Consider the following 27,641-nt stretch of genomic DNA (forward strand, 5'->3'; position numbering starts at 1 on the left):
GAGGCTCCCCACTGGGGGGGTCGTGGTGGTGCTGTGGATGGTGTAGCTGGAAAAATCAATATCCAATCTCAGTAGGTATAAGGAAAATGTTTTTTTTTCCTTCGGGCTCCTGCTGAGCTCAATACATCAATTTGTGATGGCTCAATAAAAACTAACCTGACTTAATAAAGGCCAACTAAATTTAAACTTAAAGGGCATCTCTTTCATCTTCATTTAATATTCACAACTCTTAAAAATAAAAATGACAAAATAGCAGACACACAGAGTTATTTATTATCATATTTTACACTGTTGTATGTAGAATGCCTAAAACTGTCAGCAGTGTGAAGGAAAAGGGCATCAGAGGTTCAATTTCAACACTAAACTGCTAAACTGAACCACGTCGTCTGATCTCGGTGACCTCTTCAATTTTACAGCAGTGCTTGTAAAACTGCGTGGAAAACACATGGCGTTGTGGTTGAAAGCAACTTGCAAAGCAAAGTGTTTGTGGAGCAGCAGGGGGACATAGACTTTGTGTTTGTGTGTCTATGTTTACGCCTGAGAGCTTGGACTCTTGGCCCCTCTGAGTGCTCAGTGTCACTGTCTGGACACCAGCTGTTACCCCCCCCCCCCCCCCCACACACACACACACACACACACACACACACACACAGGGGATCAGATTTTTATCATATCAAAAGAAGCTTGTGGTCTGGATGTAAATGTTTATGCATGCGCCTTCCCCTTAATCGCCCTTTATAGGCCTTCTAAACACTCCCTCTATCCATCCTCACTCTCATATCCCTCTGCTAAAATAAGCCAGTGAGGTAAGCACCCGAGGCCTCCCGGGATGGGTTTATAGCCCCTGCTCCTTGTGTGCTGAGGAGTCCGAGTGGAGCGTGGAGGCATCCCAGCCCTCAGTACGGGATAAACCCCCCCAGACTTCAGCCTCAGCACCCCACGTACAGGAGACACAGGTAAGGGTCGGGGGGGGGGGGACGCGGCGTGTATCCGCCCTTGATCATAGTGTAAATACAAAGTGTGGAAGCTTTGAGGTCCATTAGTGAACTGTAGATGGATTTCAATGACTCTGGACGGACGGCTGAGACAGCTTTAAATTGGGAGCTTTGAATTTACTGGTTCATCATTAGAAATAACGCAAAGGAAAAAGAAAATCAGACCAAGTGGCAGACATGAATTTTAACTCTAAAACTTAATTCACATAACAGTTAAGGCATCGTCAGGTCCCTTAAAGGTGAAGTACATGACATTCAGTCGTTCCCTTAAATATACTTTTTTATATAGAAATGTGTTTTTTCCTTAACTTTACAAGCAGTGATAACAAAATGATTCCCATGTCCATCAGAGCAAGATGATGATGATGATGATGATGATGATGCAGCCAGGCTTGGATGACATGACTAAGCAGAGGATCTTGCAGGCTAAGGCCCTGTGTAAGGAGGCCAGGGGAGGTAAGTGACGGATCCATGATGTGCGTTGATTTGACATCAGATTCAATTCTACGTTTACAAGCAGAGGCCTTCACATGAGCCACGTGTGGGCTCACGTACCATGCCTCTACATGCACATCTCCAAACTCCAAACGTTCATGCAGAGAAGTTTAGTCTCCGTTAGTTTCCTCCAGCTAGGTTTGAGACCAAGTCCCCTAAAGTCAGCAGGGTGCGACGGCCACCGCTGAATTTCACGCAGGCCGATCAGAGGCAGCTCCTCGAGGGTGCAGCGTGCCTAGACTTCCCCCTGAAAATTGCATGTGGGAGAAAGAAGGCCATCTTCTCTTTACCGTGAGCCTTTCATCCGCAGATCTTTATTTTTATGCCATGTTACCCGTGCAACCCTGGACCACAACAAACACTGCGCACTCTTCGACATCATCTCGAGGCTATTTCAGACACTCCGGTATACGAGAAGAGACCCTGAGTGTGGATACCGACTTAATGATGCTACACACGTTTCTTTTTAAAATTCAGTCCCCCTCAGCTGTTTAGTCAGAAACAAGATCAGAGGAGACATTATGATTTGCCGCAGGTCCTTACCAGTTTGTTTTTTTCCCCCTTTGCTTTCCAAATGCCTGGAAGTTGCTGTTATCACAGATAGAATGTCTTTGCACTAACAACTAAATGTCCTGATGCATTTATTCATGGTTAAAACCAGCTGGTCCGATGCCACACCGCTTAAGAACACAGATTTCACTACTCTAACCCTGCCATTTTGAAAATGCAAAAAGGATATTATATGTAATGACTTATTAAAGCCCCTCCATTTGTCCGTGGTGTTGTGCCAGAGGGTCCGAGCCTCGGGAAGAAGATCAGCGTCCCAAGGGACGTGATGATGGAGGAGCTCAACCTTCCATCTAATCGAGGCTCTCGCATGTTTCAGGAGAGACAGAAGAGGGTGGAGAGGTTCACGCTGGAGAATATGGCTAACGACGCCTACAACAGCAGCACTGTAAGGAACCCACAGGAGGCACATAGCTCAGGGTTTTTACCTAAAAGTACCACTCACACAAAAACATCCACATAATCAAGACTTCTCATGCAAATGCACACCGTCAATTCTAAATGGCATTTTTGAGTGAGCTCTTTCCACAACAAAACGGTGATACACTATTATGTGGAGTTGGGCATTTTCATTTGTAGCATTCTATAAATATAGATGACAAGCACAAACAATTTCTTCATTCTCTTTGCTTATCAGTCAAAATCACTTTGAACCAGTTTTGTCAGTTGAAAAATCAGAGGCCATAATCATCTTTTACATTTTGCTCCACCTAAAATCTGCAAAAAACATTTGAATAATGACATGTATTTCTTTATTTTCATCATGCATTCTTTTGGTGTACGTGACAAACCTACTGGAACACAGATCTGTGTTGACTTCCCAGGTCCATCCAGAGGCCAACCCTCCCCCGCAGATCTTCACTGAGCCGCAGGGGGGGAAAGAGAACCAGGCTTTCTCCGTCCCTGGTAAGCACAGCCTGGCCATGAACCTTCAGAAGACTGTAGCAAAGAAGGGCAGTCCAGATGTCCTCGCTCCAGGTAAAATGAACGATCAACGCATGGACGAGTTCACTTCTCATACAGGAATGTGTTGAAGCAAAGTGATTCGATTTGTAACTACGTGCCAGGAGAGACGGCACTTTGCAGGAATAAGTGCTGTCGTGCATTGGTGCTAACAGAAGGGGCTGCTTACGATATCAATGACAGCGAGCTACGCTCTGTTTATTATTGGGGGCTCACGCTGAGATCTAATTGCTGTCGGTTCTGTTGTTGACAGGAGCAGCATCAAGAGATTTAGATGAACATTAGATCGGTTTGTGCTTGCTTTTTATTAAAGTGATCTAATGGGGTTTTGTCATTAGTTTTACAGGAATAAAAGACTATCCATTTACTTATGAAGCTTGGATTGAATTTAAACGGAGAGAAACCTCAAAATAAAAAGTATAAAGCATTAACTTTAAAAATAGTTGTCATTTAATTTATGACATTCAACTTGATTCTGTCAGGATATTCGGGTCCCCTGAAGAACGTTCCTCACGAGAAGTTCAACACAACAGTCACTCCCAAATCCTACCGCTCCCCGTGGAGCAGAGCTCTGGGGGACAACGTAGAGCTCCTGGACGCCATAAATACCCAGCTGCCCCAGCTCCCACAGACACGACAACCTTCCAACTACAGGTGCTTCAACAGGTAAATCTGCCCGTCTGCATCTGCTCACTTCGTTGGAAGCAAAGGCCGCCCGTCTTTAAATAGACCCCCGAATGACGTGACCACAGAATCACAATCTCCGCTTCCCTGGGCTCCACGCCACGTTTCCACACGTTGGAAATGAGCATCTGGCGTGCACCTCCTTGGACTGGGGTTGCACGACGGCTATTTTGAACTCCAGCTCTAGGAAGATGATCCACTTGGGGGACGCTAGCTTTTAACACCCCCCCCCATCCCCCAAGACAAATTACGCACGAAAGGGAATCAATTTCCTCGCAGCACACAAGGAATTGCGTCACACGAGGGGTCGCATGGCATCACAAAAGGTTAAGCTTCGCCAGATGGACAACGTATGAAAGACAAACTCAGACGTGATTGTATTAAAGCTGTCAATCAGTCTCCTGCCAGACAGCTTGAACGGAATTGGTTTATGACCATTAAATAATTATGGCATTGTAACGCCTTAATTAAATCTAAACTCGGAACCTAGACAGCTATAAAAAAAGTTAGTGAGTTTCACGCACCCATTTAAAATTAAAATAAAGCGATGACCAATCTGGGAAGCATTTAGCACTTAAAAGCCCCCCCCAGCAATGAGATACCTCGGGTCATATTCTGCAAAGACAGAACCACAATGCATCGAGTCTGCTCAGTAACAACCTGCCTGTGTTTTTAGATCGGCGCTGCCATTCAGCGGAGCCACAGCCAGCCAGAGGGGGATCCCAGTGATTGGCTTTGATGCAGTGGAATCCCAAAACCTGCCCCGCATCACTCTGGACCGCATGTGTCGACGGCCCAACTTCAACAGAGCGCCAAGGGGGTGGGGCATTGGTTACAGCCCTGAATCCAATGAACTATGAAAGGGGCTGATCAGCTAAAGACTGAAGCGATGACCTCCTCCAACGAAGCAGGAGGCCAAGAAACACACGGCTGCATGTTTGACGTGGTTTTCTACGGCTTAAGAGGTTTGGACAGATGAGGTAAACTCAAACCCTTCACTAGCACCGTGGAGTCCAACACAACGCCGTCTGGGGTTAAACCGCTTTGTTTCTGTTTGTTATCCGTAGCTGTGTGAGATCCAGTCAATACCCGACACCCTTCTTTTCCAACTCAGACTCTCCATCGGATAAGTCTTACATTGACATTCTTTTTTCTCCCAATATGAGGGAAATCCCAGATAAACGCGCCCTGAAACATCGTAACAAAATGTATAAAGATGTACTCTGCAGAGATCAATGACGAAATTTAGTCATTTTAATGACACACGAAAAGAACATTGAAAGAAATCCTTACATTAAACTAAGTAATTATGCTATGTGATATACGATTGTGTCAAATAAAATAAAAAAGTAACTGAAAGTTTAAAAAAATGCTGCTCAGGATTCTTACCCATTTTGCACAGTATGACAAATACAAGTTTAACTGACAGTATGCATTTCTATCTGTACAACGCTCAAGCCACAGGAGTCCTTTAAAACAATATGGCTCCGATCACATCAGCTGGTACTCTCAAGTCTGCCGAAGCCACATTTTAACTGCAACTAGTCATAAAGTCATCTTGTGATTTCCTAGTTGTCGTCTCTCGACACAGAGATGGTGCTGGTTTATTTCCTTCACAGCATTGCAGGTGGCATAATAAATCACTGTTATCCAGAAAGAAGTAGGCTGCAGGTTTCAGGTCCACTGAGACCATATGAATTGAATTGGTCTGATGAAAGGAGAACAATGAGACCTAATCGCAGTAGAGCTTCACACGTCATTCACCGTGACGAGAGCCGTGTGCAGCATGGGCCCCCATGCGCTGAGGGTCCTGGGAGGGGTAGTGGATTTGACCAGGTGGCCTCATGCTCATTGGAGGGGGCATTGGTGGAGCCATATGAGCCATGGGGTGGAACATTGGCGGGCCAAAACCTTTTGAGCAAATGAAAAGGAATTTAGCGTTGACAGAAAAAGAAAAGTACGCCACGAGATAAATACATCCTTAAGTAGCTACACAAATATAAAATGTGTAAAACAGATCAGCATTACTTACATTATACAATGCCAAGTATAAAGTTGATGGGATTAATATGATCTTAGTTTGGCCTTTACCTGGAGGAGGCGGGTTGATGCCAGGAGGTGGGGGCAGAGTAATGTTGATGACTGATGGAGAGGTGCCAGGCTCCAGATTAAAGTAGTTTGCAGGAGCTTCTTCATCCAAAGATGGTGGTGGAGGAAGAGCTACAGCAGAGAGAAAAGAATTAAAGAAAGTAAATGCCAAAGTAATACATTTCAGCTCCCTTTATGTCCACTATCAATCATTACCTAGTGTGTATGACTATGTTGACATTGGAGACTACCTGAAATGACATCAATAGAAGGTGCCTTCACACCAAACACGAAGCGCTACTTGCTGGACCATTTGTGTTTATTTGTGTGCTGGAAAGGAGGCGTGGCTTATCTCCATGAAAGCTGGTATCAACGCAGCCGTTGATTCCAAAAGTCTAAACCGCTGTCCTGCCAGCGTCTAACATCCTGCGGAGGTGCTCCGTGGATTTCTTTGGGGTGAATTCACGCAATTAAGCCACATGTCGACTGGTAAATTAGATGTATGAATCCAAAATAAAAATGAAATCTTTTCATTGCCATAAACGGCGAAAAGGGGATGCCAAAATAATGGCATACGGATGCCATTATTTTGCAGATAATAGTTGTGATATTTGCATTATTGACTTTGCGCTTAGTATGAACAAATCATAAGGCTACATCACTACAAGTACACACACCAAGGCCAATCCTCCTCGTGTTTGCAGACTTACCACCAGGCAATCCAGGTACAGGGTCAAGTCTGGTGCCCATCTCACTGACGCCATCTTTGATGCCCTCCTTCCCTCTTGCTGCCTGAGACCTAAAACGAGAAACAATACAAGTTGTACTGTAAATAATAATCCCCTCACTTACTCCGTTTGACACCAATGAATGGTGTGAATGAAAGGAGAAGGTGCCCCGGCCTTGCACCATTGTTTCCCTGTTCTCCTAACACCGTCTAGTATTTGCAAATTATCACTATACATCTTCACATCTCCTCCCAAGCTCCTCCATTAAGTACGGCTACATGAATGCCAAGAAATACAAGGGCAGACAGTTTTTTAGCATACAGATTCCATAAAAATGGAGCGTGTATCTGGGGGTCAAGTTGGAGATGGAGACCCTAATGATAAACATATACCTTCTTAATTAGAGTCTCACCTTCCCCACTTGACTGTAAGCCTGCGTCCATTAATGATCAGTTTGTTGAAGGACTTTTCAGCAGCCATTTCAGCAGCTTGTCGGGTGGCAAACTGGATGAAGGCACACTGCTGCCTTTGGACTACGGTAATGGTGCGGATCTCCCCAAACTGGTAAAAGTGACTCCTGCAATAAAAAAACAGATCAAAAACACTGGAAGGTTTACATCTGTAACATCATTTCATGTCAATAAACATTGTACTATATTCCCCAAAATGTGTAAACCCCACCCTCAGTGGCCTCGGGGGATTGTAATGTCTTTTAATAAGAGGAAAGAAATCCTTACTTGAGCTCTCCATCAGTGACGGTATCTCCCAAACCCCCTATGTAGAGGGTGGAGATGGACTTGTCGTCTGGCGGGTCCAGGCGGGGCATTGTTGAGGCCCGTTTCAGCAGCTTGTCCGCCACTGGGTCATTGATGCCGTAGTAACGGTCCTTTATGTTCTGGTCGGCCAGAGGATCGTCTGGATCTGTGGGCTTCTCGTGCCTGTGTGAAAAGAACAACCACAATGACAAAATGTTACAATAACTGAACCACAAGAATAAAACAATTCATATTTTGAAGTGCTGCTCACCTATAGGGACATTCCTCCCCTCTCTTACACTCTCCCTTCACCCAGAAGGAGCAGATGTGTGGCCGGTTCCTCTTGTAGTATGGCGTGGTCCGGGCCAGTTTCAGCAACATATCACTGGAGCTCGGGGCTTTACCCAACTGGCCCACTGGCCGTGTGCCATCAGAATTTGCTATCTAGAAACACAGAAGACCAAATAAGCACACAAGATTAACAAATTAAAGTAACATTGTACACAACTAAGATACTTAAAGATGGTCTTGTTTTGTCCTATTTTGAAGGAATCTTAAATTGTGAAACAAACAAGGATTCATACACACTTGAGTTTTTGTAGATGTCAGAATAAAGTTCCTATTCTGTAATAGACTAAAATTCCTAAAATACCAACATTGGGCCTTGAAATTGAGTATAAAGAAATGAACAGGAAACCCCCACTTCAAAGCTATATCACACTAACCAGAACATATATTTGTGTTTGCATCAGAAAGCAATTGTACCTCTCTTTCCATGTTCTGAGTATAGTACTCCTTGTTTACATCAGATTTAGGAACCTCATCTTTTACCGATAGCCCAGTGTCTCTGACCTGGATAGGCAAACCTGTAAAACAAAGTGATGACAAGAGGGTAAAACCAACAACATTTTTGTAGATGTAGACAGTCCCAAATGACGATTACAGGTGACACAGGGTTAGTTGCAGAGACTCACCGAACTCCAGATCGAGCAGACATGTCTGACAAACATTCTTCATTTTACTGCAGGTCTGACAGACCTCTGTTTTCTTAAAACGCATACGCGTCCCTGGACACCATCGGAACACAGTAAATGGTCGCGCACAAATCTGATGGGAAAAGTAGTAACGTGTAAATATTTTATTGTGGAATATAGTGTCACAGGTTCACTCTAAACTTTGTTGTGCTGCATAACAAAGATTTAATAAATGAATGCTAAACATACCTTGCATTCTTTACCATACTTCTCCTTGGTCTATAAAAAAAGCATAAACAAAATTGAGCCTGCACACTGATCACACGGTTCTAAACACAAGAAAAAAGAACCTCTGCATAATTATCGTCCAGTAATGTGAACTCACCATTCGAATGTACGGGTTTTCTCCTAAACATGTTTGACACAGAATTGGGAAATCCTGAAAGAAAAGAGAAAAAATTGATTCAAGATCAGTAACCATATCAGTTATACATTTAAAGGTCATATTATTGTGGTAATCTAGTGCATTTAATTATTTCTCTTTTTGCAAAGTTCCATGTGATACATGGAAATCGCTGACTTCTACTTGGCCATCTGTAGAAGGATGCAATTTCAATAAAAAGTGCTAACCACAGTAAATGACCTTATCTTAATGCACCCCACTGACAGCATCAGCCAAACACCTAAATATAAGCAGCTCATGTGGCTCAAACGTCAATTCAGGTCTAGAGTTGCAAACTTTAGATTCTGGTGTGTCAACATTGGCCAAAGAGTCTGTTGTGCCACGATTCCAGAGGGGAAACCGATTTAAGTAAGGTAACAGACCTTTGAAGAGGGTCATACATACGGTTGCACAGTGAGTGGATGTAGAATGGAATAATACAATAATAGGATTTGGTAGATATTACAATATCCATCACAGCATCGATTTTGCCAATTGTGTGGTTAAATCTATTATTTTCCCACAACAAAGGCTGGAATCAAACGCGGTCAAAATACGACTGTGCATGAAAAACGGTGTTTCGAACTGTTTGAAATAAATATTTTTTCCTGATGGATACGAGTCGTAACATTATAATAGAAATTGAACTGTCAGGCGAGGGGATTGGTCCCTTCCGGTAAACGCTCGCTAAGCTAACGTTAACAAAACTGTTGAAACTAACGAAATGGTAAACGAAGAACTAACAAATCCACCGACAATAACAGTATGGTAAGTGGGATGGATTAAATTAGGAATTTACAGAAATTCATGGAAATAGAACTAGCCAGCGTGAACTGACTTAAATATTATAGTTAGCCTGCTACTGCTAGCCTCCATTAGCGAAGATAGCTAACTTTAGCACAAAACATGTATGATCAAATCAGGTGCTTGTTTGCGGGTCAATTTTCGACGATCATCTTCCGTGGCGTGTAGCCGTCGGTCTGATGGAACCGTGATGCTCGATGAATCGATATTGTAGTGTAGCTTTTAAGATATGTGTAAGGAAGGCAGCAGCCACGCTTACACTAACGTTAGCTGGTGTTAGCTAACAGTATGCTAGCTAGCTAGCTGCTAAGCGAACCGGGAACATTTGTGGCAGACTGGCAGATTTAATGGTCCTGTTACGTCCCGGAATTTAACTAATAATTGCTGTAATTTAGTATTATGCCATGTAGAGTAAACCACAACGCCAATTTAACGTACCGCGTCTTCCCAATTCTGTCTATTGTAGGTGTTGGATCCCAGGGACGTCGCCATTTTGCAAAATGTGAGCCAAAAGATCCCAAACAACCGACGACACAAGAGGTGTCGGACCACAATGCACCGCTGCAGAAAGCCACGTTTCACCTTGGGGTGTCGCCCTATTTCAGAAACTATCAGACATGAAGACAATACAAAATATAAGAAGCAAATAAAATATTAGGAATGTAAAAACACTCGGAGGTTAACTCAAGTAACTCTATTATCGACAGTTTCTCACTAACACAAACGTTACGAAAAATATCTGATCAATTGCCTCAATATGATGTGATGTATGCCTACATTTGGTCAACAATGCTCATGGGACTTTAACTTAAATTTGATTTTGGGGAGTCTTTTTTGTAATGCAAGTATTTTTACATTTTGAAATAGCTTTTTTGATTTAGTAAAGGACGTGATTACCCTTTTCACCACTGAGCGTGCGTGTGTGACTGAGTAAGACAGAGACAGAAGGCTGCCTAAGCCAATTTTGTGCGCCACTTACAGTTTATTTATCCACCTGTTGCAGTACAGGTCACTGTGTCTTTGCTGTGTGAGACTCCACTTAGCGTGGCATAGGATGAGTATTAAGCCCATAATGTTTACTTACGGTCAGGCTGAGGTGTACGAAGGAGTCAAAGGACAGGGATTAGATCCAGGCCTGAAGAGCAGGCAAATCTTTCATAGCGTAGCTTCAATTCATAAGGTCAAAAAAGAAAGCATCTTTGTACTTTTGGGCCACTTCAAAACTTTGCATCTGTTGTTGATGTTTGAGTAATATTCAGCTTCTTTAAGGTACAGTCAGTTGCATTGTTCTCATCAGCTGTATTGATTAACACATGAGCATGTGATCCTATTTCAGGAACGGAAATGAAAAGGAAAACCTCCTCTGCCGGTTTCCTTTGTTGCAGCGTCTCTGTCTTGCAGTGAGTCTAATGAGACACAGAGGTGAAGTCAGGAGGAGTTGCTCGGGATGAGTTTTGTGACCTTATATCTTCTGTCATGTGATGTGACTGAGATTGCAAAACTATTTTCAAGGACAGATCCTTCTTAGATTTATCCATTATGTAAACAAAATCACCAACGTCACAGGACACAAGGTCAGGGGACACATATATGTGGTAATAGCTATTACCTCACTGCTCCATGTTTCCTACCTCCATTCAACATTACAAGTTACAACATTTTATATTCATACTTCTGTGGACGTTCCTGTGTGGTAATATTCACTTATATGGATGGCTGCGTTGATTTTTTCGTATTTCATACATCTGTTTCCCCTGAAATATGTTTAATATTTGTAGCAACAATACCTTTCAAATATAATGAAAATATCAGAAGATAGTCAACTCAGAGTGAGTACATTCTGCATGTACCATTGTATTAAGGGATTTTTGATGATAGTCTAAATCTATTTCTTTTTGATGCCAGACATACATATTTAATCAATCACAAAACCACATCGGCAATCTGTTCCCCAAAAAATAGCGTTCACAAAAACTTTCAGGATTAACCCAGTATCATGCACTGCACAATGTAATCCCGAGGCATTGCCGCACATACACATTTCATCGGGGCTCTGTAATCTCACTATACTCGAGATTATGGGTGCAGATAAACACGAGCACGATTGCGACCGCACGGTGATATTTCTTTGAGGAGCTCAGTGTGGCGCGTGCGTGCGCATAGCAGAGAGCGAAATGCGCTGCGCTTGCGCCTCCTGTCGACGGCTCTGCGGGTGCACCGAGCTGCTAAAGAAGAAGAAGGAGAAGGAGAGAGGGGAGGGGGGCACACTCAGATTTCCCGATTCCTCCCAGCCGAGTCCGTTTCCACATCACGGCCGCCAGCACACCGAGACGACGACCAGGACGACGTGAGCCCCGCGCTTCAATCCCGCCACCACCCCACCTGGACCGCGTAGCACGCCCCCCCACCCACCCCGTCCTGCGTCCAATCTAACCGGACCCGATAACGAGGTGAGCACATCGGCACAGCGCGGGGTTTAGTCGCACATTTGCTCGGCTAACGAACACGACCGAGCCCCCCCCCCCCCGTCTCTCTGCCCGCCGCTCGCGCTCTCAGGCCCGGCTGCTGGGACGTTGTCTCGCGCACACGGAGAACGAGGCCAGTGTTTTTTCTTCTTCCGGCCTGACTATCTCCCGGCTCGAGACGTGAAGCCCCGGCGGCGGGGTGGAGGGAAGGTTCGGCTTTGCGGTGCGTCCCGTCCGGCAGCGGGGGGGGGGGACGAGGGACGCTGGGTTTTTTTGTTGCGATGCGAGTCGTCGGGTCGGAAGTTTTTTCTCGGGTTAGAGCCGCGTCCCGCCGCTTCGCTCCTGTGATTTAACGTCCATGTTCATCCAGCCGGAGGAACTTGGTTCTTTTTATGTGTAACTTTGTTAGCAGCGGATCATCCAACGCTTGGCTCAGGTTAGCTTTTTTAAATATATTTTTTACTAATGGTATCAAACGTAGTCGATTCAAGCAGAAATATGACAGGCTCGCGCGTCCCTTTGCAACGTAAAGGACAAACGATTCTGTGTGAGAATTGTGATGAAAGGTCGATAAATGCCGCCTAATCTAATAGGACCGCACATGACAGAGGGGCTCAAAGATCCACCTGGGGATGCGGCGACCGCGTTGACGTTATCCGATCCGCCCCGATGATTCCGGGGAACTTGGGTTCATTATCAGCGGAGATCACGGGCTGTGTGTTTTATAGACGGGGGATGCATCATGCCATCATGAAGCTACCTGTAGGAATCCGGCAGACCGATTGATACAAACATGTTATGAACTATACGATTTCAAAACAATGATCTTAACCTCAAAGTCCATTCGTTTTGAAAATGCTGACTTCCAGCTTTGGTTCCCCTAAAAGTTGGGTAGTTTGGGGACATGCCGTCAACAAATGTGCACCCACTTGGAAGTGTTTGGATGTGTTGTTTACGTCTGTTGCACAATGCGCCGGTGGTCGTGTGCTTTCCTAAATAAGATCTTTCTTTTTCAGTGTAAGGCTGCTTTGGTTCCCTCTGTGTTGTGCATCTCCACCGTCCTACAGCTGCATCTGTTAAATACTAAAAACACTTGCCTCTGCTCTGTAGCAAACAAAGAGGAGGTCCAGACCTGTCTGAAATGTGCTGCTCCGGGGTTTGTGCACATTACTTAAGGAGAATGAGAATGACTCACGTTCAGAAGGCATTTGGCAAAGTCATAAGGGCTTTCCTGCATGTCTCCTCAGCTGCAGGAGGCATTAGTGTGACTGAAAAGTGCCATCCTGGTTTTATGTATCATGAGATGTGTTTGTCTCCTGTGCTTCACATGTTTGCTATTCCCAAGCCATGTGTCGTTTGTCACATGTTCCATTCACCATTTGGAGAGAGAAATAAAATGTAGGGGCTTAATCCATTTGCAGATTAGATTTTTTTTTTAAATAGCTTGATTGCTGTCATTCGTTTAGCGCTGCACTCTATTTACCAATTTGTCTGTTTTTCTAACCCTCCATCTGACTGCTCCCTTTGGCGGCCAAACATGCTGTGATCCAGTGCTTTCTGTCGATGGGGGCTGCCACTGCTCCCTCAGCCTTTTGATCATATATCAGCATCTCTTTTCTTAGATAGAAGTGCCTGTGAAATGCTGCAACTGAGTTACAATGCCTCCACGCAGATGTTGATAAAACACTGTGGGCCTGACAGTATGTGACCGATCGCGGCCCCAAACACTGTTTGGCCGGAAAATGATCGCATGCAATTTTTCATTTTAAATTTTGGGCTTGGATGGAGTAAGAAGACTGTTGTTCATTGCGCTGACAGCCTTGTCTGCTATTGATCTCCACATCGAGTAGGATGTCAGTTGAATTGTGGTGAAGTAACTGTGCCATCACATTTAATGCTTTACACAAGGTAGTTGTTGGGAACTTAAGTGCCCAACAACTTGCCATCTCTTGTATTTTTCCATGTCAGTGCCCCTTGTATTTGCACTCAGTGTGTGTGTAGGAGGGTGGGGGGGGGGGCTTCTTTTTAGAGCCGGACTGAAGCCAGGCATCTTTCCAAAACTCGAGCCCCCCCCCCCCAACCCTCTCTGCTGGGTATAAGCACTGCTTTGTGCCACAGCCCTGCTCCCTATGGCTCTTATTCATTTACTACTACAACACCACTGGCTCCACCAGATACTAGAAGCTACCATTGGAAGTGCACCCAAAATATCCTGCTGTTTGACAGGCCAACTTTGATGTTTCCTCACTGAATCCAACTTTTGGATGAATTCACCAGAATGCAGGACGAAGATTGTCCCTGGTTGGGCTGTACGTATGTATTGAAAGGCATGTTGCTTGCCTGGAATGTGGCTGTGGCATTTGTTGGCTTAGGCTGTGCTATCAGGAGGGGTATTGGAGAGCAAGAGCAGAGTAAATACATTTCAAACGGCACAGTGCAAGCAAGTATTAGCAAATGATCCGATAGCATCTGTAATCCTCGGGAAAACCTGGAGAGTTGTTTTGGAATAGCGTTGGCCTCCATCAGATAGTTGGCAGGCACAGGGGGGTCCACATGGGTGACCGGCTTGCTAGGCTAGCGCTACAGTATGCACGCAGATCAGATTACTGAACGATTAGCCATGGCCTCCTATCCCCGGCCCGGGGAAATGATTTTCCACTGTCATAATTCCCTAGACTGAATTACGCAGGCCAGTGACTCAGAGATACTCAATACTACAGTCCAGAGTACCGCTCCGCATCACTGTGGCTCTCTGGAGGGAGGGGGAGATACGCTCGTACCATTGTTGCACTGGAGGGAATACATGCCATCTAATTGGAATTTCTAGTTGTGCTAAAGCAAGATGGGTAGTGCAACCCAGCCTTAAATGTAGCAGTGGGTTAGTGTTAATGGGGTGTATACCATTTGTGTGGGCCCTAAGACATGAAAGATGGAAAAAACGCTCCCTAAACTGTAAACCCCCCACACGTTCTTCTATTCTATATCGAGCAGACCTCTGTTGGAATTTTGGTGAATGAAGAGAGAGGGGAGAGAAGTGTGAGAGGCTTGCCGGGGAAGGTAAGACCGTGTTTCCAAGGTGCTGACCCCCGGAGGCAGGAATCTGATCCATTCCAGAGGTTCCTGTATCCAGACGAATAATGGTGACCAGGGTGTAGCGTTTCATCCGGTGACACATGATGGGAGCACAAGTGCTGGGAAAGTAAGCGCTATGTCATAGGCTGAGAGGTGGCTGGCCCGGGTTGCCCAAGGTATCACGAAATACGCCAGAGGAGCAGGACCGGTTTTGTGAGATATGGACTGTTTTTTTTTCATTAAAGCTATCACACCCACGCACACTTACCACTGTTTAGACTCGGACCGTTTCACAATTTGCAGCATTTAGGCAACGCTGATCTGCAGCGTAGCAGGTTGTAGCTTCTAAGCTAGGACTGAAGTCATTAGGTCCTGCTCGGCTGCTCTCTAGACAAGTTTTGGCATGAAGACCTGTGCGACGTTGCTCTTCACTTGAGACAAATTCACCTGGGTGGAGATCAACACCTGTGATGACACCGTATCAAAAGCCGAGCGTTGTTGTCAGTCCAGGAAATGCGTTTCTTGCCAGCGCCCAAGCTTCATGCTATTTATATCTCTGATGCAGAAAAAGGCCCTGTTTTATTCAGTGATCAAAAACCAAGCGGTCGGGTGTTAATGGACTTCACCTCAGACATTCGGGCGGGCCCTCGGGGTGCAGCGCGTCCCTGCTCTCGACAAGGGAGCTCTCGGCACTGGCCTGTTTAATGAAGCCGTTTTTCAGAGCTGGAGGGACGCGGTAATGGGAACGCACCTCTTCACTGCGGGATATTCTAACCCTGTCCTCATCAGAAGTGCCATCAGTCATCGGATCCCATTTAGATTGGAGTCTTTTCTCCGTCCATAGAGCCATGCAACGGGCGGTTTATTCAGATGAATGTGTCTCGTGTTCCCATAGCATTGCATCGAGGCATGCTTATAATTTATATTAAGGATTTTGAGCATTCTTAATTGAGGTTTGAGGTTTTCGTATTGTTGTATTGATTAGGAGAAGAGGACATCTGCGATAAAGACTGCTTTGTAAAGTGTTTGACATCATCCATAGATCATTGGACCCCTGGCTTTGTGCTCACTGATGTGAACACGGAGGTCAGGTGGAGGGGGCTGGGGGGTGGATGTGTTTACCCAGTTGTCTGGCTGCACCATAGACTTCTCTCTCACACACATACTCTCACCTACCTCAGGGCTTGCATGTGTACGCCCACAGTCATGCATGCCTCAGGGTTTTTACGGTCCACGTGGTATAGAAGTGGAATGTAAACTTTGTGGGCGAAAAACTGCAGTAGATTAGGCTTGTTAGGGTGATATTTTTCATCATCAGTGTGCTATCGACAAAATAAAAACAAAATGCATTCGGGTCACCTGAAGTGGATGTAAAGTCTTCCTGTTTAGTCAGTGTTTTTATCTCCAGTGCAGCTGACTTTGTGTCTAAATGTTTGCCTTTTTTCTTCCTTTCTGAGACTTTTACAAGATCACAGTGGCGTGTTCTGTGTTTGCATACCGGAGTGGGTGTTCACCGTGATGTCATGGTCAGCCGGGACCTTGTTGGAAACTGAGGAGTGAACACCTACACAGGGTCGACGTGGAGGTTTCTGTTTTCTTTTGTTTGCCTGCTGCAATGATGGAGAGTGTTGTTGTCGAGGACAAAGGCACAGCACAACAACGGGCTCGTCCGTGACACGCCCTTGAGATCAGACCAGGTCGGCGCTTCGCGGTGTCCTGCCAGGACAGCGGGGCCGGGTGAACTAAAGCGGGACATCTGGTGCCCCTGTTCTCCTCACTCAATCCCCTCTCTCTTGGCCTCGAAGCAGACCGACCACCGCGGCACAGCAAGTCATCTGGTCTTCAGTCGGCTCCATCTGTGAGTGCGTGCGGCCTGACTGCAAACCGAGCATTGCGGCATGCAAGCAGCCTCCGCTACATCCAAAAGGCTCAGCCCTGCTATCCAGCTCAATCTTTGGCTGGAAACTATGAGTGGATTGCCAGGGTCAGGGGGTCGTCTCCATTTCAATTCATTGCGTTGAGGCATTGAGAATCCGGCGTAACAAACTGACCACAGCTGATGGCATGCCTCTTCTCCATTTTGAATCGCTGTGGTGGAAATGGTGCCGACCCGAGGTTTGGCTGCTGGCAGCTCTACCGGCGGCACCCCTCTGCTGATCCGAGGCGGTGCCGTGGCTGCCCATCTGGCTGTCTCTCATCCAGCCTGTGTGGTAGGGAGGGGTGTGTGTGTGTTATTTTGGGTTGTTTGTGTGTGTGTGTGTGTGTGCGTGCCTGTCTGTGCAGGACACGTGTTGGCACCTTTTGAGGTCAGATGCAGCTGGGCCACCTCGACTGGCAAAGACTGCAAATGACAGCAAGATAAATGAGCTTTGTTTGGGCTTCTTTTCTTTCCGAGGGTGCAGCCTTGAACGGGGTCAGTTGTGATGGTCAGCTGGCGGAACGGTTCAGCGCTCTCGGGGGGGCGAGCTCCAGCCGCCGGCATCTGGTCCTCACAAGGAGGCTCGCAGGCTGTGTGGGTAAAGAAGCTAAACCGAAGGACTCAAAGTGGGGCGTGCAAGCCTCCAAACACAAACACCCCCCCCCCCCCCCCCCTCTGTGAAGTGTTAAGTGGCCGGATATGGTGGCTGAATGGGACACAGGTGTCTGGGCCACTCTGTGCCTGGCCAGAGGTCCGTGTTTGTTTTCCTTCGTAATGGCCCCCGAACTCTCTGCTGCGCACCAGAGCTCATTTGCTCTCAGTGGGCCGAGGTGGAGGCCCCCTGCCCCCTCCTTTATTTATTTATATATACATATACTTTGGTATTGTACTGGAGCCATCCCACAACACAATCCCAAGGCAAATGTACTGCGATCGCTGGTGGTTTTTATTCCTCTTTCTTCTGTTATTCCTCCCGTTTCATCCCTTTGTCGACTCTGAGCAAACTGAGCGTTTGAAGTTTTCAAGGCTCTGTCTTTTCTGTTGAGTTGTGAGCGAGCTGGAGGGGGGTAATGTGACCCCCACATCGTCCGCCACCTCCTGTCTCCATCCTCCACGCCCATGTCTCCCCACTTGCCTCCTTCACACAGGCGTAGTCACAGTGTTAATGTCACTGCGCTGAGTCCACCCCCCCTCCCTCCCTTTTTTTTTTTTTTTTTTTGATGCAGCATGGGTTACGGGGGAGACACACATTCATACAACCCCATACTAGGGAGCGCAGCCAGTTGAGGCAATGGCTTGTTAACCCCCCCCTCTGCCCCCCCAGCAGCCTCCCGTGCTTTGACCGACGCTCCCTCCACAGTGGCCACTATCAACACCCTGATCCGGTGGTCTGAGTAAACCTGTGACCCTCCAGATGGCCAGGCCTCTGAGCAGCTTTATGATAACCGTACAGTTAATATCTGGCCCACATAACGCCCCCCCCCCCCCCCCTCCAGACGGTCTCTGCTGCTCTCGTTGCCACCCTCTGTGCTGTTGTCTCTTATGCCCACTCCAGAGTACCCCGTTATATTTCTTCGTTTCACTCATCTTTTATAAAATTCCAGAATCCATTTCTTTTGTCCCCAGGCACAACGGGCGAAGGCTCGAAAACGCTGTAGCAAATTAAATTTAGTCTCCCTCTTCGTGCTCCCCTTGGACGTGGCCATGATGGAACAGTCAAAGGAGAACAGGGGCAAGGAAATGTGCAAGAAAAAGCCCATTTCCCATGCATTACTGTCTCTTTCCTCAGGGTATATAGTGAGGTTACACCAACACCTCCATCGCCTTCCCCCCCCCCCCCCCCATGTCTTTAATTTTCTTTTTCTTGCCCCCCCCCCGTCTCGTCTGTTGCTGCTGCCGTTCCTTCTCACGCAGCCTAACCTGAAGGTCTCTCTGCTCTTGCTACTGCCGCTAACACAGTCTGACCCAGTTTATTAGTTTGGGTCTAGTGAATCATTAACCGAGGTTATCTAACTGTTCCTATAATGTTTTCGCTGTGCCTCGCGTGCTGGAGCCTCCATACGTTTCAAACGGATCGAGCCTCGTGCTTCTGCTTCTACACATTTGTACTCTATCATAACAATTGTGCAAGAAAAAAAGGTAGACCCTGAAGCTGGACTACATGTTTAATAGGTGTGCCATGCGCTGTAATATGTCATTGTGTCAGAGCACAATACGAGGACTAAGTGCACTGAACGCAAATTAATCTTGTGGGATGGCAGCGGCTCAATAGAGTGTGGTTTTGGGGAAAGGAGGGGAGCAAAGGGAGGGACAGGAGGAGGGCTAATAGCGGCGACAGAGAGGAGAAGGAGAAAAAAGAGCATGTGAGGAGGAGGAGGAGGAGGGCTGTGGGATGCAGTCATCGGCGGGCCCATTCATCATGCAGTGCCTGCTGGGATGCGCTGGGGTCAGTCCCGCACAACACAATTACAGCCTGTTCTGGTGTGCTGTGCTCGGCTCCGCTGTGTTCTGGTGTCTTTTGTTGGATTCCTTCTCTCTGCGCTTGTTGTTGTGAGTTCTGTGGCAGATCTCTTTATTTTGTTACATATTTCCGGACTCTCCACTCAAACTATCCCCAAACGAATGTCTCAATTAGCTGAACATTTGTTATGTCTTTTTTTTGTGTGTCTTTGAGTGTTGAAGTCTCTTTTGTCTTTGGCAAGTTTCTTTTCATTCCATTGTAGGACGTTGTGATTTCCGCTGAGCAGCCGTGTTCTTTCATCCACGTCTGATCCGCTTGATTCTTGTGATTGACAGGCCGGGTTAGCATGGGCGTGTTGTTTACCCGGCCTGAAAGTCCTCTATGATCTACAGATGTTTCCAGAAAGCTGTAAATATCCGCTGTGTGCTGTAATGTCAGTTGAAAGCCTATCCGATGATGGGATGTCCATGTCTTTCTGTGCCTTTTGAGGTGGTCTGAAGGTCCAAAATGAAAACAGGATCCCGCAACATCGACTATTGACGATCCATTTATCTACGTTCACATCATGACACATGGCAGGACTTTGTGTCGTCATGGTGGCATAGGTGTCTGGAGATCCCCCCCCCCAACTAACTATCTCTACTCAGGCATCCGATTATACATTTGGAGGTTTAAAAAAATTACTTTTATGTGTAAAGAAACTGCATCAATGCAGTTTACGTTTTGGCAGTTTTGCTTGAGAAATTGTTGATATTCTTAGTAGTTGGTTTCCTATTGTTTCATTTCATGCACCATACTGAGCAATGAGCAAACTGAGTGTTTTATGTAGTCCTTTTTAATAAATGACATTCGTAAAAATGATTATATTTTCTATTGTATTAAGCTGGTTATGAAGAAATATTACGCAGCCGAGGTTGCTTTTGGGGGCTTTTTAAAATATTATTCTAAACCTCCTATGTAATTTTTATAATTAACCTGCCAAAAACTAATCCTTGAAATGACAAATACTCGGTGTTCTATTACAAATGGATTCCTGGCATAAACAAGCAGTTTAATAAGCAGCATTTGGATCGTGGGGAGCTGTGTTTTTTCTTTTCTTTTTGTCTTTGAGGGAATTATTTCCAGTAGTCGCTGAAGGATTGAACGAAACTGAACGCACCCGGAGGGCTCGCAAGTTCACTTGCATCGGGGGGGCGTCTTGGCTGACGAGAACCAATAGGAAGCCCAAATTGACTAAAAAATGACAAACCTTGCCCAGAATATGCTACAGTTTAAAGTATGCAGCATCTGGAAAGAATCTGAAACAATGGATTGTCTTAAGCAGGCTCCTTGTCAAATCATATGGATGCCTGGCGTTCCTGACTTCCCCGGGTCCCGCCCCCCCGAGACGGGCGCGGGAAACGGGTTGGATGACACAGAGGGATTGACTCGCCGTGCTTCCATTTGACATTCATCTCAAAACTCTGCACTGAACCTCGTACATACTAAAAACCTTTGGTGGAATGGCAGAATGAGGGAGCAGAGGGGGGGGCTGTATCCTCATTCCAGTCATGTCAGCTGTGGATAGCCTTGGCTTAATATTGGATTCTTACTGAATGATATCACTTGCACACGGCGCAGTGTTTCCTTTCGCTTTACGACCTTGCGGCGGCTTGTTCCTCGGTGGGAAGGGAAACCCTGCAGCATAACGGTTCTAACCTGCATCGAACATCCACAGCTCATTGGCACCCAGCAGGTTTTATTGTATCTATGGTCACGGCTCCGCTTTAGTCAACAGATAAGCCAAGCGTCATAAATTCAAATAGGCCTTGGAGCTCTCTTTACAACCTCTAAACAGGTACGTATTGTGTAATCCGGGACGAGCTCTAACAGCGTCTCGCCGCGACAGTCTGGAGTTGCCAAGAACACCTGCTCAGCCCCCTCCCCAACCCCTCCCCGGCCCGCAGACGCAGCACTCGTCTGTCTTCAACTTGTCTTTTGTGGGCCCTAATGAAGCCGCGGAGATGTGACGGCATGCCTCGCCTCCGCCTAATTGCGTGGATGTCAGGGCGCCGGTGGTTGATCTTCTCCGCGAGAGGAAATGGCGGAGCCACCGAGGGATACGACGCGGCTAATTAGACCTGTGTACGCTTCCACGTGTGGGGGGGGAAGAGGTGAAGTGCAACGGAGCCAGAGAAGAAAACAGCTTAATGGTCCTATAATTAATTAATTGATCGTTCAAAAACGTCAAATATTTAACTGATGTGCCACTTAACGTCAGCATCCTCTTTCTGGGATGGCTGGCTGGCTGGCTGGGGGGGGGGGGGGGGGGCTGCCATCATGGAAGTCTTTTGCAGAGCCGGCTGGTACGATGATGCAGTCTGCGTTCCCCCCCGAAAGAGCTGTTTGCAGCCTCAGCTCTCAATACAACACAAGGCTTCAACACCTTGCTGCAATGAATTGGTGGTAGGGCTTTTAAAGACCGCACCATGGGGGGGGACGGCAAATTGCAGAATGGGTTCATCTGCAGTCTAAAGGATTGGGTTTATTGGGTTTATTTCGTTTGCAGTTTTCTTTCCTTCTCTCTCCCTCTGGCACCGTTGACAGTAATGTCCCCTCTGCGCTCTCCTCATGTGACCTAGAAGTCATCTTTTGATTGGTCAACCGTTCTGCTGCTCGAGAGGGGGGGGGGGGTGTCTAGGTGATGCTCGAAAAAACGCGCCTCTGGTCGGAAGAATCCAAGAATATATTAAGATTATGTTGTGTGCGTCACGCTGTATTATGCCACCATGTTTATTTCTCTTTTTTTCCCTCCACTATTCCACACAGCTCCCCCCTGGGCCTTGTTTAATTATGTTTTATATTCCGATCCATCGGCACTGACATCCACGGCGCCCCCCCCCCCCCCCCATAGCTGAGGCAGCGCAGTCCTGTCACCGGAGGGATGTGTGGTGGGGACCTGCACCCTGTGAGGACTGCCGGGCAGATGCGGAGCCTCCGTGGGTTCAGCTGTTGGACAGCGAGGCCACAGCTTGTCTCCGTCTCTGTTGTTGGAGGCGGTGTAAAGCGGGGTGAGATATTTATGGTTTGCTTTGCCGTGAGGGTTTCATGCCTCTTTTAAATCAGTATTCAGAGTCACGGTGGTCCTTTTGTGTTTATAGAAGATGCTTTTAACATCTTATTTTAAACCTTTAGGGCTCGCAGTGTCATCTTTTCCACTGCAAACACAACAACAAGTTCTTCCCAAACAGGATGCCATAAACCTCTTGTGCGACACATTTTCTGAGATTCTTACTCGTGGTTATAGTTTTGTTGGACAGGGTGGCTTCAGGTCAGCACACTCGGACTGCTGGCAGCTGGGCGACCATTTTCCACTCCTCACAGCTCTCAAAACAAATCTCACTTTTCAAACCAAACCACGGCAATAAAGCAAAACACTTCTTTGCTCCAGGAGTCACAAAATCATACTGCGCCCTTCAACAAACGGTGCAACCACTCCACCTGATAAAATGAAGAAACTAACCATTATTGGCACTTTAGCATCTTCCATGAAACTACCTTTTTTTTTTTTTTTTAGGGAACCTTTCGGGGCAGTTTCCCCCCCTGACCCCTTTAGAGAGGGAAGGTTCAACCTGTGGTCATGAGAAAAGGGGATTGCCTTCACCTTTTTTATTCCAGCAATGTAATGTCCCAGAGGTCAAATGCTCCCATCAAGCGACGTGGTACCAGATGAGCAGAGCTTCCGATGGAGAGACCGCCTCCGCGCCATGTTCTCTGCTGCATGTTCACTGTCCCTCACCTGCTTCATTATGTTAGCCGGGACAGTAATGGGAGGTCACAAGTTCCCATGTAGGATCCGTCTGTGACGGCTGGATGATCTACCTACCTACCTACCTACCTCTCTCTCTCAACACGTCACCTCTCCACGGCCTCGCCCAGTCTGTTGATTAAACAGTGACTGCCCTCCTCCATAATGGAATCCAACCATCGTCCCTTGTTGCTCTCATCAGCTGCTGGATCTAATTAGATGAGGGTGACTTCAATAAAGTTACTGAGGTCCTCAGTCCATTAGTTATATTAACACTCAGATTGGCGACTCCCAGGCAGCAATCTATCCTGCGTCTTTCACCGGGTGGGTGGAGGGTGGGGTCGGAGGGTGGTGGGTGGGGGGGCAATGCTCTTCTCTTCATAGATCTGTGTAACCTAGTTACTGAGGACCAGCGGGGGAAGGCCAATCAATTAATGAACAAAGGAGCCCGCTCAGTGAGGAGCGGTTGCGAGTCTGGCTCTGTAAACGGGGCGTTCGCGAAACATGGCCGCTGTCAATTCAGTGCTCATCTGATGGATGGTGTTACGCTTTGTTGTTTCTATGAGATCTCTTTCCCCCAAAGAGCCTAAAGCCGGCGGATCCTGCTGCTTTAACCTGGTGACTCTAATGGGTAATTAGTAATGGAAGAACTTAACATGCAACATGCCCGGTAAAATACTTTGACATTGACAAAAGTCTTGCCTGATGTTTGTTTGTTAACTTTTTCCTTTAATGAAATGTAATTTTGCTTTGATGGGCCTGTATTAATACCCCATGCTTATTAACCACCTTTTGTGTCTTTGGGTCATGCTCCTAAGAAAAGGAAAACCCCCACTTTTGCTGCCTTTAACCCACCATTTATTGTTCAATTGCTGCACAAACAAAGATTAACAGTGAAAGAAGGTGGATTGGAACATTTTCAATCGTCATTATGTTCCAACACAACTGTGATCAGAGTAAACGGCCTGCGGCATTTTCTGCCACAGTGCTGTGAAGAAACAGGAAATGAAACCTCTACTTCCATTTAAAGAAAATGTGAAGCCGAGCTAACGCATTAGCTATGTAACGTGGTCGTTGGCTATGTAACGTGGTCGTTAGCTATGTAACGTGGTCGCTAGCTATGTAACGTGGTCGCTAGCTATGTAACGTGGTCGCTAGCTATGTAACGTGGGCGCTAGCTATGTAACGTGGGCGCTAGCTATGCAACGTGGTCGCTAGCTATGCAACGTGGTCGCTAGCTATGCAACGTGGTCGCTAGCTATGTAACGTGGTCGCTAGCTATGTAACGTGGTCGCTAGCTATGCAACGTGGTCGCTAGCTATGTAACGTGGTCGCTAGCTATGTAACGTGGTCGCTAGCTATGCAACGTGGTCGCTAGCTATGCAACGTGGTCACTAGCTATGTAACGTGGCAGATTGGGATAGGCGAGCCTCTTTTGTCCACCTGTGCTCCCCCACTATCTTTCACCACTTATCCTTCTCTTTTCATAGTACCTCTTTTCATCCTATTTAATCCTCGTTTTGTTTCCCCCCCGCATCCCTCAGTCCCTCCCTCCCCCTTATTCTCTCTTATCTCTTTTTTTTTTTTTATCCGCCCTTCGTCATCCCTTTTTTTTTCTTTATCCGTCCCAAGTGCTCCCCTCCCTGGAGTTTGCCCCCCCCGTGTGTGAGATCAGGCAGCAGGCTGTTGTAACAAGCTGTTGAATAATGTAAGCAGCGCGGGGCCACAGGCCAGAGTTCCAGTTAACCCTTTTGATCTCTGATCACACGGCGGGTGAGGCCGCCTCCTCATAACTGACAGCTCGACAGTAGGGCGGAATCAGCCCGAAGGCCTTTTCTTGCTTCAGTCTTCCTCCAAAACTCTACCTAAAGGCTAGATGCCCCCCCCCCCCCCCCCCCCAAATCCGTTCCCATTGCCACGACCTTTGTAAGCGGGAACACAGTGAGCGGCTCTATCCTTTTGTTATTCCAACACTGATGTATAATTAAAGGGTTAGAAAAGGTGCTGCTGAATAATTGATATTGGCGTGAAGATGTCGAGGCATCCTGAACTTTATCGTTCTCTGTATTTTTACCTGCAGAGCAGATGAAAGATTTACTACATTAGCTTCCTTCTGGTCATCTCGTTCAGTCTGCACTGATTCGTCGTGGCGGCGAGCCCCCTCATATGACAAAGGGGCCATGATCTTTCTTTCAGTCATTCTCCTTTGTTTCATCTGTGTGTCAACACAAGGCCGTGGACTAGAACCGGCGTATTAAACCTCAACAACAGTCAGGCCTGTGCTCTCGTTATCAATACGTATGAACTAACTGACTTGTTTTTTCCCGTCTAGGAAAAGGAAAAAAGTGCAGCCAGCACAAAAGCTCCCATTAACCCTTTGTAATCAACGCAGATTCTCCTCTCCTTAAGTGCTTCTAGTTAAGCGTGAGAGCCTCATACCCGGAGGCTGGGATGTATTGATCTGCTGGAGCGATTGGAGGTTTCCCCTCAGGGGGTGGAGGGAAGCACTGGGACAGGGAATGTTTTGGCAAGAAAGAAGGACCGGGTCTTCGTGGCTGGATCAGCTTACTACTTCCTACCCCCCACACACCTGTTCCTGCTGACGGGGGGGGGACAACAACCTCTCTGTGTGTATGTGGAAACGGCGCCGTGTGCTCAGGAAGAGCATTTGGCCCGGGAGGCGGAGCAAATGAGAAATGTGTTACATCGGGTTTATGGTGACGGCGTGCGGCAGAACCTCACTGGCGATGGCAGCTGGTCAGTGACTGTGTGTGTGTGTGTGTGTGTGTGTGTGTGTGTGTGTGTGTGTGTGTGTGTGTGTGTGTGTGTGTGTGTGTGTGTGTGTGTGTGTGTGTGTGTGTGTGTGTGTGTGTGTGTGTGTGTGTGTGTGTGTAATGCTGCTCAGTGATATTTAATCCATAACTCTGATGGCTTTTCTTGAACTGACAGGGAAAAGCCCCCCCCCCCCCCCCCCCCGCTCTCCTCCGGCCGGTTTCCCTCGTGAAGGAAATAATGGTTTCATCTCAAGTGTTGTGTTCCATGGACTCGCGTCGTACACGCAGCACTGGTGCAGCTTGACCCTGTGCACACAGGCCACAGCTACCCCCCCTCTGTAAACGTGTGTGTGTCGACACAGTGGGATCCACAGCAGCTGTAGAGGTGGCAGTGAAGGGAGGAAATGAGAAGAGCCAGCGCTGTAGACAAAGCCCAGATAGACCTGTCAGCTCCGTGACTCCCACCCATGCCTCACCCCCCTGGTCCGGGGAGGGAAAGCAGACGGGTGGCGACGGAGCGCCTTTAGCGCCGTGTCTGTAACGCGGGGGAATTTGAGGGAGAGCACTGAACTGATAACAAACAGACAAAATATAAAGCAAGGCAGTGATTGCGTTAGTTTTAACTACATCTCGAGTTAGTGATTAGTAGATAAAGCCTGACAGCAATTACAGGCTCATGGCAGTGGGGATGGGGTCGTATCAGCACATGTGCTAACAGGCTCCGTCACGTTTTGGGAACAGAGAGTTGAAAGTCCTGCAGCTAGTTCCCTATGAGCTTGAGGTCTGGACCTCGTCACTTCAGGCCGCTAACGTCGTTATGTTGAAACCATTCCTGTGTTTTTCTTTTGTGTTTTTTGGTGTTTTCCACTGCTTTGTGCTGCAAAGCAGGCATAGCTTTTTTGTCTCATTGAGTATTAAACTCACTTTGTTCAGATCCGCCCACAAGCCCTTGGCAAAGACGATCTGAAGTGCGTTTAAAAAAAAGATTTTAGCTTCCTCCTTACCAATGTACTGTGAGATTGTGACTGCAGCAGGCGGTGAATGTGCTGTTGCTTTTTGGTGGCCTTCACACTACTGTCCTTTTAATGCAGACAGATGCTCACTTCATTTTGTTTGGGTACAAAGGACAGCGTTGCCAGATTCAGTCCTTGATTTGACGACTGACCTTTCTGTACCGGTGATATTTCAACATCTATTTTTTTGTATTTATTTAGAATATTCTGTTTTAACCTCATATTCTGGTTTTAACAAGATATCATCAAGATGCAAGTGTCTAATAATTTTTACGTAATAATCATACGCAGCTGTGCTCTGAATTTAAACCCCTTCTACTGTATTAACCAATTAGCATTAAGTTTTCTGTTTACATCACACCACATTGAGCGAATACTGTAGATGAAAATAGACATAATACAGAGTAGCTTTACTGTGGTTGTGTTTAAACTTTTTTTTTTGTAAACAAGACTATTAGAGGGGAAACCAAAAAGAGCTTAGCTTCAGTTTAAAAAAACCCAAAACACATTGTTTGTAATGGGATTCATGAGCGGGCCTGCAATTGGGAGTGTAATTAGCGTTACTGCGATAAACCAATCATGAGGCGCTTTCACACATTTATTGCCCGCAATTGCCGCGCAGGGCTCCACGTGTCAAGTGTGCAGGGTTTATTTAT

At 46.7% G+C, this 27,641-nt stretch overlaps 3 protein-coding genes across 3 annotated transcripts in view; 2 read left to right on the plus strand and 1 right to left on the minus strand.

Annotated features, from left to right (window-relative positions):
* The first annotated feature begins 749 nt into the window (after positions 1–749).
* LOC119211131 (myozenin-2-like) lies at positions 750–4,817 on the plus strand. The gene is made up of 6 exons (XM_037461791.2): positions 750–956; positions 1,346–1,451; positions 2,282–2,445; positions 2,882–3,035; positions 3,503–3,686; positions 4,381–4,817. Exons 2-6 carry the CDS (start codon positions 1,352–1,354, stop codon positions 4,562–4,564), a joined length of 786 nt encoding a protein of 261 aa, XP_037317688.2. The 5' UTR covers positions 750–956; positions 1,346–1,351; the 3' UTR covers positions 4,565–4,817.
* A 123-nt stretch (positions 4,818–4,940) lies between these two features.
* On the minus strand, positions 4,941–10,055 carry rbm22 (RNA binding motif protein 22). Its single transcript, XM_037461790.2, has 11 exons — positions 9,934–10,055; positions 8,635–8,688; positions 8,499–8,528; positions 8,250–8,382; positions 8,041–8,141; positions 7,547–7,719; positions 7,258–7,458; positions 6,933–7,097; positions 6,503–6,591; positions 5,796–5,924; positions 4,941–5,615 (listed from the first exon to the last, which is right to left on the minus strand). Exons 1-11 carry the CDS (start codon positions 9,985–9,987, stop codon positions 5,461–5,463), a joined length of 1,284 nt encoding a protein of 427 aa, XP_037317687.1. The 5' UTR covers positions 9,988–10,055; the 3' UTR covers positions 4,941–5,460.
* A 1,585-nt stretch (positions 10,056–11,640) lies between these two features.
* LOC119211126 (bifunctional heparan sulfate N-deacetylase/N-sulfotransferase 1-like) overlaps positions 11,641–27,641 on the plus strand; it is a 34,553-nt gene continuing 18,552 nt past the window's right edge. Inside the window, exon 1 of the mRNA XM_062560816.1 lies at positions 11,641–11,945. The gene's annotated coding sequence lies outside the window, so the exon portion shown is untranslated. The remainder of the gene's footprint in view (positions 11,946–27,641) is intronic.

Source organism: Pungitius pungitius, chromosome 2 (genome assembly GCF_949316345.1).
Source record: "Pungitius pungitius chromosome 2, fPunPun2.1, whole genome shotgun sequence".
NCBI lineage: Eukaryota > Metazoa > Chordata > Actinopteri > Perciformes > Gasterosteidae > Pungitius > Pungitius pungitius.